The sequence below is a fragment of the Eurypyga helias genome, unplaced genomic scaffold (assembly GCF_000690775.1).
Source record: "Eurypyga helias isolate BGI_N326 unplaced genomic scaffold, ASM69077v1 scaffold13830, whole genome shotgun sequence".
In the NCBI taxonomy this organism is placed as follows: domain Eukaryota; kingdom Metazoa; phylum Chordata; class Aves; order Eurypygiformes; family Eurypygidae; genus Eurypyga; species Eurypyga helias.
Window position 1 is genome coordinate 4,348 of NW_010223866.1, and position 12,078 is coordinate 16,425.

At 50.4% G+C, this 12,078-nt stretch overlaps 1 protein-coding gene across 1 annotated transcript in view; it reads right to left on the reverse strand.

Annotated features, from left to right (window-relative positions):
• Positions 1–11,773, reverse strand: part of PHF12 (PHD finger protein 12) — a gene marked incomplete at its 3' end in the record, with an annotated part of 15,039 nt that extends 3,266 nt beyond the window's left edge. Inside the window, exons 1-9 of the mRNA XM_010155475.1 lie at positions 11,707–11,773; positions 9,767–10,154; positions 9,100–9,220; positions 7,885–8,017; positions 7,026–7,190; positions 6,208–6,369; positions 4,059–4,869; positions 1,945–2,067; positions 619–762 (exon numbers count right to left, since the gene is read on the reverse strand). Coding sequence (XP_010153777.1) covers positions 619–762; positions 1,945–2,067; positions 4,059–4,869; positions 6,208–6,369; positions 7,026–7,190; positions 7,885–8,017; positions 9,100–9,220; positions 9,767–10,154; positions 11,707–11,757 — 2,098 coding nt within the window. The remainder of the gene's footprint in view (positions 1–618; positions 763–1,944; positions 2,068–4,058; positions 4,870–6,207; positions 6,370–7,025; positions 7,191–7,884; positions 8,018–9,099; positions 9,221–9,766; positions 10,155–11,706) is intronic.
• Positions 11,774–12,078: the final 305 nt, after the last annotated feature.

Sequence of the window (12,078 nt, forward strand, 5' to 3'; positions counted from 1 at the left end):
AGCGCAGCTCCTACGGCAGCCGGGAGCTGTGTCTTACAGCAGCAGATTGACAAAGCATTTAGAGAATGCTGTGATGCCACAGCAGCAGGCAAGTGGAGTTTCAGAAGGTTACTGACTCCTAGCAGACTTCCAATGATTTTTATCTCAGATACTCAGCCCCAGGGCCTAGCAGAGGGGGAGCAGGGCCCACAACAAGGGGAGCAGAGGGGGAGCAGAGCCCACAACAAGGCTGTCCGGTTAGTGCTTGGAAGGAGATTAAATCGACTGGCTGCAGGCAGAGGAACAGGAAACCACGTTCCCCCCGCAGCTTTAGGTGTTAGCGGTGCTGCACCAGTGCCCACAAACAAAGCCAGTGCTGAACTCGGGAATCTGGAGATTTCCAACAAGTTGTTTTCCAATAGTTCCGTTTAGGGTTTCACCAATTCATTCGTTTCAATTTACTGTTTCAGCTGGACTGTGACATCGTTCCGAACGGGCAGTGATGCCGCCACACGCGCATTCTGCGCCCCAGTTCCTCCTGATCGTGTGCTTGTCCCGCAAGCAACTTCTCCAGAAGGACAGCGCAGGAATTCCCACGTTTCTCTCAACATAAACCAACTCTTCCAGGGCTGCTCTTACCTTCCATGTGGTTTCCCACAGGAGACTGCTGATGGGAACTGACACTGCTTGCTAGAGACTGAGCTTTGGAAGGAAAGAGCTGATGTATTCTCTGCAAGGCCAGAAACTTGATCAGCTGCTCATCCAGCATATTTATCTCAATCTCTGTTAATAAACAAAAAGCAGTTAGTAAGTTATTCCTGGAAAGGGCGCAATCCGAGCGGCGTTGGATTTAAATGTCCCACTTTCAAACCTGCCATTAGCTTCAACAGCGAAGACACAGCAAATTTCACGCTCTCAAGAATCTTACATGAAATCTAGGGGAAACAAGGACCGGCCAGTTGACAACCTGCTGTTCTGGCTCAGAATCCGCAGAGGGCATCGCGCCCGTTCGGGCAGCAGGTCGGGCCCTTCTTGGGAAGCTTCCTTAGCTAGCCAGAGAACCTAACCCTGCATTACAGTGGAAAGCTGTAACCACCTTGGAAGCTCATTCCTGAGTCACGCGCTTTCGTAGTGGGCTCAATTAAACCAAACAGGGCAATTCAGACAATATTATTAACGAGCTTTAAAGCAGATCCGTTGCTGATAGCTTTGAAGTATTTGGGAAGCCCTACAGGGGTCTGCTTTTTGGCTGCACGCAGGCGGGCTAACCTCTTCTTCCAAGAGCTTTCCCCACATCAACGCCAGTTACAACGGCAGGAGGAAGCAGAGCTCCAACAGCCTTTCCCGACAGGAGAGAGGTGGGTCTGGGCAGGGTGAGCAGTCGGGGTGCACCCAAGGGGGTCAGGAAGGCTGTTCTTCAGGTGTAGGAGTCATCCCTGGCAACAGCCTTGCTGTGCTGCTGGTATCTCCTCCTCCTGAGGTCACTGCACTAAGCTTGGGAATTTATTGCCAAGTGCAACAAAAGGAAAATAAAACCCCCCCCTGGGCCAGTCTAGGAGACTGACAGAAGCAAGAATAAATCCCCAAATTAACTGACCCATTAGAGCATCACCACTCAGGCGACCGCTCAACTACAAGATCTATTGTTGCCAGACCTCCCGCCCGTCGGGAACAGCTTTGGATTGCAGCACGGCAGGGCTGCAGGCTTCTGCACGTGAACTCCACCTGGAAAACAAGCTGCTGCCATCCTTCCTGCTTCAGGCAGAAACACTTCACTGGCCTCGCTGCCTTGGCAACACGACAAGCAGGGAAGCATGTGACAGATTTAAGGTAATGTACACCCAGCCCTGCCCTCACCTGACTGCAACCCTTTATCTCTGGGCCTTTTCCTCCAGCAGAGATGGAATACACCCGGGAAGCAAACACGCAGGGCTGGGAGAGACCGATAACGAACCACATACTCACCGCCATCCATAAATGCTTTCAGGGAACTGGTGAGGTCCAACATAGCTGCAGAGTTTGAAGTGAGCGATGAGGGTAGAGTTAAAGCGCTTCCTATGGATAAGGTGCTGGGACTGACCTTACCATCTACAGGGAAAGATGGTGCAGAGATGTCACTGTGACGTTTGCGAGACAGGCACCCGGCCCTCAGGCTGCGCTTGGCTTCCAAGCTGCTCGGAATGACTAATTCTGCCCACAGTCATGCTTTGGAAAAAGCCTGAACTAGAGGCCATCGGCTTTCTCCCGTGTGCCTCCAGCACGGAACCGACTGCCAGCCTCTGCCTCTCACCTCCAGCGGCCGGAGGAATCCGGCACCTACACATTCAGGCTCCTACGCCCTGTCTGAAGCAGCAGCAACGACAGGCTGTCAGTGATGCACTACGGAGACTGGAAAGATGAGCACCAAGTCTCCTGGAGCCCCAGGAGCTTGCTAAACCCAGAGACGTTTGCCAAGTAGCTTGTCTAGGTCTGAACGTGCCTAAAAAGTGCAACTGCCACGTTTTCATTTCCACACGATTATCACGCCTGGGGCGTATTCCACTGTCTGGTAAGAATGTGACAGTCAGAAGCAGATTTGATTATTTATAAAATAAAATCCTACTGCTCTGGCCACACAGCTGAAACGGCGAATGCCAGGAAACAAAATCCCTGCAACGAGCCGCTGATACCATGTCTTCTTGAGTCGGTTTGCTTAGCAGTAAAACCACTATAAGTCTGAAACTTATAGCCAAAAAAAAAAAGTCACGATTTGTATTTTTGTACCCAGGAACCAAACTTGCACACCCTCATATGTTATAAATACATATATGCATCAAGTTAGCTGGAAAATCTAAATATTTACACCTTTCTCAGGAGACACTACACCAAAACGATGGTTTAACCTGCATTTTGTAGAAGGCAAGCTTTGCATCAAAAGCAATTATTTAACACCTTAAGGAACTGCCTAATTCTGTAGGGTTTGCAGTGCTCTTGAAACCACAAGCAAGTAGTTTTCGATAGGATGGCCTCATTTCCTCTACCCAAACTTCTCGCCGCCTTGCATTTCTAAGCAGGGCATGGCCCAACTAGCAGCCTCGGCGTAAGCAAGTCTGTTGAGCAGTAAGCAGGAGGCCAAGTGCTCCGGGGACTGCTTCCAAACACAAGGCAAAGCTCAGAAGTTACTCATTAAGGAATTTTAAAAGAAGAATACAAAAGATACTGCCTCCGAGGCTTGCAGATCCCAGCCACTCCACGCAGGCCTGCCACTAGGCAGCCAGGAACTGCGAGAGGTGCTCTGTGGCGGGCTTCCCGGCGACTGCTTCAAACCCAGCCTGCGTAAAGGGTTCAACAGTTTGAGCGTTGAGCACGCGCGGAGGAAGGGAGGAGAATGCTCTGAGCGAAGGCTTATTGTAGCAAAATTCGAGTTATGGGCAGTTACTGTGACTTTACCAGCTATCAACAGCGTTGACTTGATGTTTTTGTACTGAAGAATGGGTACGCGTGCTTCAGCAGCGAGGGTTTTGGGTATCACTCAGGACAGAGATGGCGTATCCAGTCCGTAACTACCCTGCGTTAACACACCAGCAGACACTAAGCAGCCTGCAGCTTCCCAAGCCCGCACTTCTCTAGCATCAAGGCTGTGCAGGTTGAAGATCTCACACCCCTCTGTACCAGGGGACTAGAAGAGTCACCGTGTACAGAGATTGCAGGCTCAGACGTCAGACAGCTGCTCTGGGGAGGAGGACTGTTTTGCAGTCATCGCAGTGCTTTAAAACCAAACGGAGTTCTGAAGCAGCATCGGGGAGGGTAGTTGTTGGGAGAGCAGCCAAGCGATTTACAGCTACTGGTGCTTTCCAGAACAAAACTGGTCTGCTATTCTGCTTCTCGGGACAGAGCTCTGCTCTCAGGGACACACAGCCAGCAAAAACACACCCTGCAGCTCCCACGAAGGGACCTGAGAGCGGGGAGACTCGCGACTCCTCCCGGCTCTCCACGGAAAACCCAGTTCCCAGTTAAATTAGGGCATACTGGAGTTCGGCATAACGTTTAGCTCGACCACTGCCCCAGCCCCCCGAGGGCCAAGACGGTTTGGCACGTACCTGAAGGTGGTGCTGGTGAACAGAATCTGTTGGCGGCGCCGACAGCGGAGATGCCATCGGCCTGCGGAGGGGTGAGGGCCCTGGTAGCGGTCAGCGGCGAGCCCACCGACCGCAGCTCTGCCGACAGCGGCGGTCCTATCTGCGTCTGCACGTTCTTCCTTTGCAAAGTGCTGGTGGTCTCCAGGCTGGCACAGGAGCTCGATATGGACGTAGGCATAGTCGTGACCGGCGCAGAACCCCTTTGTGCACAAGAAACGGGTCCTGCTACGTTCTCCGTTTTGACAATGGTGCCGATGGTGTGATTCAGAAGCCCGCAAGTCGCTGGGGGCGTGAGGGGCCGAGGCCACGTTGGCCGATGAGACAAGACGGGTATTGTGTTACCAGATCCGATTAGCCTCTGGGAGTCAGTCAACTGTGCTGAAGAGTCGGACGAAACACCGTAGAAATGGGGACCGTTCACTTTGATGTCAGAGGCTGTCGGCCCGTTGGAAGTCCCACAAGAAGACACCTTCTTGGATTTATCTATACACGAGCTGCAGTTGACATCTTCCTGTGACAAAGTCTGCTGGGATTGCGAAGAGCTCAAGGAATTCTGGCTGGTAATCCCTGAGGTGCAGGATGACATGGAATAGAGGGAAGGTGTGGGTGCCTTGTCAGCTGCCTGGTAAGGGTTGGTGAGTGAGCCGTCCGCCACAATAACAGGCTTAATATCAGCCTTCTCTGTTTGTTCAGAGTCCCAAAGCGAAGTCATCTGCTTAGCAGATAAATGTTTCAATATGCTGCACTGGAGCGCAACAACACTACAGAGCCACTGGGAAGAAGAAAAGAGCGCCAGGTTAGCTCCGCAGGCAGACAGCACTCCTTCACTCACCCAGCTCCAGGACATCCAGCTGCCTCAGCGTGCTGCTAACCGCTCCGACACGGCCTGGAGCTACAGAGCCCGCGGGATGCTCATCTAGAACCGCGAGGAAACCCTGCCCAGACGCACCAAAACAAAGTAGTATTTATCTGCTTGCCGGGGACAGTACACAGAGGAGTGGAGAATACAGGAGGGAGAAGGCAGCAGATGCACTTCCTCACCCCCAAACTCTTCCTTCCCTTAAGTGTCATAGAATCACAGAATGGTTTTGGTGGGAAGGGACCTTAAAGATCATCTACTTCCAACCCCCCTGCCATGGGCAGGGACACCTTGCACTAGACCAGGTTGCTCCAAGCCTCATCCAGCCTGGCCTTGAAGACAGCCAGGGATGGGGCATCCACAGCTTCTCTGGGCAACCTGTTCCAGTGCCTCACCACCCTCTCTGTGAAGAATTTCTTCCTGATATCTAATCTAAACCTCCCTGATTTCAATTTATACCCATTACCCCTTGTCCTATCACTACAGGCTCTTGTAAAAAGTCCTCTCCCAGCACCCTTTAGCTGGTAACACACGCATCTTTCGCTAACAGGGGCTTCTCTCCAAATACAACCCTCAAACTTACTCCGGAGCATGCTGGAACGAAACGCTGAGCTGTCTCACACTACAAGTGTAATATACACCTGTCAAATCTGGGCTGGAGGGCACCTTCCACACAAGGCAGAGGGTGACCCCAAGATTTATTTGAAGTTTTAAGCTCCACGGTGAACGCAGAACCGCCTCAACTGAGCCAACAGGACCCAACGACATCACTGACTGCAAAAGCAACGTGTCTTCGCACCGTGGAATCTGGCAAGAAGTTTCCTACCAGATTTAAACACTCGTTTGACCTTGATTTAAAAGTCCAATTCTACCAGCAATAAAAAGCAGCCCAGAAACGCGACGTTAACGTACAAATAAAAGTGTCAGGGAGCAGCCGTACATAATGGAATTGGAAAGTATTTCCCTTCAGCCAGGAAATAAAAATGACATCTAGACAAAAAGCCCTCGACTCCACTCTTAAGGCCAGAAGACTCTTTCACCACTTCCCTGAAGTGTCAAAACGAGGAGTTTCACCTGGAAAGCCAAAATGAAGTTTTAATGGGCAAGGGTGTCAGAGAGGAGACAAGCTATCACCTTCAGCCACGATTTGGAGACTGGTTTCCTAGACAACTGCTCTGATCAGGACCGAAATGGAAGAGGATCTTTGTACCGAAGCAACTACACAGAGTCCAAGCATTTGACTTCATTTACCTCCTGTTGTTCCGTCTGGCTGGCTAAGTGCTCAGTGTTCAAAAGGTGCTTCTGCAAGGGTTCCTCGGGGATCCCGTTACAGATCAGCTCGCCATCTCTAATTGCTGCAGGCGCAAGTAACGGGGGCGGAAGCCGGTATTGGGACTTTATAGCGTCAGGAACCTACATTGCGGAGAAAGAAGATCACACATGAGAACAATTACTCAAGAATGACGAGTCAAACAAAGGGCCTAAGCAGCGCTGCGCGTCGTGTTTGCCACTTCCTGACCCAAAGGAACCCTGCAGACAATACATTACCAGCTTCGAGGACCGAATAGCTTAAATCGATGCAGCCACACCGAAATTAATAGGTTTTATTCCCTTAGGTCAGGCGTGACTTCAGCACAAGTTGGTGGCTACAGCATAAAAGAAGTCATGCAAAACAGGCCAAGTAAGATGGGAAACCTGTATGGCGTTTTTTGGGGCATTCTGGGAGGAAATACTCTTCGGGGCTTAACACAGACTACGCAGCAGCCCCAGTTCTGACTGCAGGGCCACCTTCAGGGGGTTGTGTGTGGTACTTTCTCTGCCCCTGCTAGATTTAAAGGGTTATTTCTAAGAGCTGAACCTTATGGTTGGTGGAAAAAGAGCTTCTTAAATCTTACACGTAATAAAAAGTAACTGCTGCCTTCCAGGCCTCTCACCAACCCATTCATTCTGACCCCACCCTCTTCCTCCTGCCCCAAAAGGCTATCCCTACGGGGCAGGCTGGTTTCCCTTCCAAACCAGAATACATACACAGGGATTTTTTCCACCAACACCTACTTGTTTACACATACCTTCAAACCTTTTCTCTTCACTGACTGAAGAACTCTGCGATTCGGAGGATGTTTCTTATGGATTCGGTTTAAGAAATCCACTTTGACAACGTGCTGAGATATGGTGTCCTGGAACCGGTCAAATACTCGGCACCGATTACTCAGGGTCAAGTTCTTCTGGTTCAGCTGCGTGATCAGATAATGCCACAGGAGTTAGGGATCTGCGGGTCACTCTACTGTACCCCAAGACTTTTGTAACGCCTCGGAGCACTGGCAGTGCAGCATCAGCTCAGCTTTAGACTATTTGTTTCCTGCAGTGCTAAACCGTTTCTGCTAAAGGGCACATTGCTGGAGGTGAATACAAAAGCATTTAGAGACCTACTAAGCAGCACCAATGCCCTCAGCAGCAGTTTGTATGGGCACAAGCCCTTTTGTTTCAGCTCCCTGTTTCCCGAGTATTTAAGTCTCAAGTACGCTGCTTTTCCGCAAATGAAAACTCCCTCTTGGAATGAAAGTTTTTTTGGGTTAAGCATGCAAAGAATTACTTCCCCTAGTTGTAGCACTGTGCTGCTTTGTATCCCAGTTCTGGAAGCTCATCTTAAAGGAGTCCAGTCCAAAAACTAGACAAGCTGCGAGTGAGGCACAACCTGAGCTGTCAGCTTCAGCTACAGGAAGGACTTCCCTCGTCTTTATATTTTACTGCAGATAGCAGCATCATATTCCTTTGGAGAGCGCGTTGCTCGCAGCAGGAGCTTTACAAGCGTTACAGGGAGCAGTAAGAGCTCAGAAGCTCTACGTCTGTTGTGCTCTGTCCTTTAATGGACCAGCCAGGTTCCACTCCAGCAGCCAGTTACCATACTGCAATCACAGTCCTGCTTACCACCACGTGTTCTATGTGATTTGGGCACATCCATCTACCCAGAGGCATGGCAGTAAGCGGTGGCTCCAGACAATCCATGTGGAACAGGAGCGGGCAATAATCGCACTGAATTAGAGGTGCCACTCTGCAACTCCTGCAAAGAGAGAGACGCGTCTTATTTCCCATCCGGAACACAGAGCATGAAACGAACACGCAGGCGAGCTCGGCTTCAGCTTACCCTTCCCCACCAACTGCCCCCCACTGCATTTCTTGCATCTAAAACCAGGCTTCTGACCTGTAACTGATCTACACGGACCTTCTGCAAGACCCACTCAAAGCAAAAGGACTTGCCCACGCACACGAGGGCTTCCTCGGTGCAAAAGAGGTCCCCTGGCAGGAGAAGCACCGCCGCTGCAGAGCTGCAAGCACCGGGCAGGTTCAGGCTGACCTTGTGCGTTAGTTCTGAGTGGATTCGTGTAGAGCAAAATTCGGAGATCAGAAGGAAATCTCAGATTTGGGTTATTACACCTTTCTGCAGGTGAACCTTGTGTGAAGTTGGGACATTTGCTTGAACGCGATGTTCTCGGAACAAGTCTCAAACTTCAGGAAGTACTACACCCGATTCCCCAGGCTCCAAAGAAGTCGTCACCCTAAACAAAGTCATGGGCTGTTCTCCAAAATGCCCACCTGAGGCTCCAGCCTATTCCCAGAAACCCACTCTGACTGAGTTCCTGTAATAAAGTTTGTTGTTTTCCCTGCTGTATTGAATTGGGGTTTATCTGTGCATTTCTGTGCAGTCAGGAAAACCAGCAGCAATTTATACCAGCTTTCAGATTTCCTATTTCTACACAATATGCCCATTTGCCTTGGGCTTCTACCTCTCTTGCTAGATTTCTCTTTCCTAAAGGCCACCTCCTTGCACAATTCCTTTATGAACCATAAACCAGTACCTCCATTTTCTAAACCACCAGCACTTTAGAACATGTCTTCAGCATCCTTCTGCTAAGAAAAGATGGCTCATGCTCTTCAGGCTACATTTCAAAAGCCTCTACAGCCACACAGGGCTGCAGACAACCTACACCTGCCACATTATTTAGCAAAGATGATTATCCCAGTTGTTTAGAGGATTGCAAGCAAGTAATGAAGGGGAATGGGCGAAGGGAACAGGTCATCTACTTTTTGCAGCACCAACTTTGCTCCTGTGAAGGGTACAGCTTCCCCCGAAGAGTCAAGTACCTGTTGCATGTGAAGCAGACTTTCACCGGCAAGGGAACCAAACCATTGTGGTCTAACTCGTGTTGTGCTTTCTTGACATTCTTTCCTGTGGTTTCTTCCTTTCTCCTCCTCTTACTAGTACCTGAAAGTAAATTTTAAAAGGCTCTGGGTTACCCACGTAGCAGAGATTTGCTTTCTGGTAGATAGACATAATCATCTCAGGCACAGGCAAACAGAAAAGGCAAAAAGAGCTGCTTAAGGAGCCCTTATCAACCACTAAATCTAGGTTTAAGTGACAGACACTGTCGTTTAAGGCAGGCCTGTTTATATCTAATCCTCTCAGTGACATCCTATGTCATTACTTTGTTACTAGAGTACCATACCATAAACCAAAATCAAGTATTTGGCAATTGGACCTTTTTTTCCTTCAGACTGATGATCTAGACTAAGCAACAGCAAGCTCTCGCACAAGACCCGATGGAGGTGGAGCATGCAGTGGCAGCGTCCCCACGGCCAACACCCGAGAGCGGCTGCCTGCTGTCGGACAGCTGGAGGGTTATCCTCTGCTTTCACCACCGACCATCCCTGGAGCCGTAACTCCCAAGGAGTCAAGAGGGAAAAGAGGTGAGATGGCAGCAGGATTGCCACTGCGGACACCTGCCTCAACACCAGCCAAGCCCTGGCTCACCTGGAAGTGCTGTGGTGCAGGTCAGTTCATTCGGCAACTGGAACTGTGTTGGGTTCCTTTCCATGGCAGCAGCAATAAGAAGCTCAAAGGGTCGCTTCAACTGGGGCTGCCCACAGTCCATTTCTGCAATGGCAGAGTCATCATCCACGTCAATTATGTCCTCATCCACATCATTCTGCTCTGAGTTGGGGGTCTCGGTGCTGGCATTGGATGTGGGAGTGCCGGGCCGGCTCGCTCTCCTTTCCAAGATCCTGGCATGCGCATTAGCCCTGATGCTGCTGCTAGACCTGTCCAACAGGTCTGCGTCACTGGTGGGGGAGGTGGTCCTTTTCCCAGATTTGTCCACCAATCCATTTACCTGCCCCAGCTCTTTCTTCTGTTCTCGCTTCTGCACGACATGAATAGGCAGGCTTATCATGGAGGCCACAAAGAAAGCACATCAACCTTGACAAATACGCAATTGAAGACAAAACAGCATCTGAAAAGGCTTGAGCCGCTCGCTACAACTTTTCCTGCAAAGTTATTAAAGCCTCGACCTAGCAAAACCCATTTGATCGTAGCTAACGTACAGAGAAAACAGCTGAAGGGAACCAACCATGGGGAAAAATAAGCGTGTCTCCCTCTTTTCAGGATAACCATATTTGAGTTTACACCAGGACATTTCACAGCATCTAGTCCCTGATAAAAAGAGAAATACTTGACAAACCAGGCAACTCTGTTTACTTTGCTAGCCAACACTGAGAAACTCCACGGTAGCCCGTTCGCTGTCCATGCAGCCTATCAACACCGACGGCGCATCCAAACCCACTATGGAACAGGAGGGTCAGCTTGAGAACACAAGCGCGATGGACAAACAACCCTCTGCTATCTCTTGGCGACGGGAATCTCGACCAAGGTGGGCAGGGAGAACTGCAGCAGGGGACAACGCCACGCTGCAGTCAGCGCGGGGTGCGTTTGCGAGGAGGGGGACGCTGCATGACCTGCTACGGGCAACTGTGCGCTGCCCCGGTGCCTGAGAGCATCACCAGTATGGAAACCCAGTCTGCCCCAGCCCTACAGTGGTCTGCAAAAGGAGAAAAGTGTTATCGGGAAATTTTTAATGGGAAAAAAGTCCCCTTTTATACTCTATTTTCGTATTTTTTTTTAGATTTGCAACCTTCATTTTTACTGTCGGCAGATGGCTGAACAGCACCCTGGAAACAGAAGGCAATCGCTTCAGGAACAAAAGGCTGAGCACGCAAGTTTCCTCCCAATCTGTTTTGGGTGTCACTTCAAGGGAACAGTCGCTAGATATTTTGGTGCAGTTTCTGAACCCTCTGCTACGCGGCCTTACGTAGTCACAGCAGTTAAGATGTTTACATTGTGCAAGACCGCTTCCTGGAGAAAGAGCACCAAGGGGAAAAAAAAAAAGACAAGCCACAATCTTGCCCAATCATCTCCTCCCCATCCTGTTCAACAGCTCAGGAAATCATAACTCACTGTGATTTCACCCTCTGCTGATGTGCAACCGCTGTGAAGTCGCACTTCTAAAAAACACACCGTAACCAGAATCACAGCCCTGATGCCACAGCTGCATCAACAGGACTCCTGTGTCACCTGCAGACACCCCCGGGAGATCGGGAGCCTTCCCGCAGCTCTCCCTCCTTTCCAGAAGCAGGGGGAGGGAGAACAGTTAAAAAGGCAGAGCTTGACAAGAACGCATCGGGCACCTCAGTTCTGGTTACCAGTAGCAAGGTTAAAAATACCAGGAGGGTCTCATCAAGATCCCTTGATTTTCCTTAAGCCCGTTCCTAACAAAGCCCTTGGCAACCGCCAGCAGCTCTGAGAACACCTCTGGGGGTATAAGCATCCATGTCACGGGGAAAGTATAAAACACAGGGCTGGCGTTTCTCACGGACGGTCGGAAGGGCAGGGATGACGGCTGGTACGAGAGGCTTTACCTTGCGGCGCACAGTGCAGCGGTGACACATCCACTCTCCCGGAGGCAGCATTTCCTCGCTGAGCGGAGGGTTGCTACAAGAGAAACACAAAGCAAGGTTTTACTGTTAGTTCTGGAACACCTCTTCCCAGGGTGGTTCTGCAGGTTCCGCTCCCGGGCACTTCCTCCTTTTCTTTACGGTGTCACTCCCTGGTTTCACTGCCCTTAGCACGACATCCCCAGGAAGCTGATCTGCCAGGACACCCATCTCATCTCCACGGTTTCAGAAGACAGCCTTAGGATAGGAGGGCAAAAATAAATGGAAGATTCACATGTGTGCAACACACGCCAACACCTCCTTAAGTAACTGGATTACTCCACGTAAGGCTACACA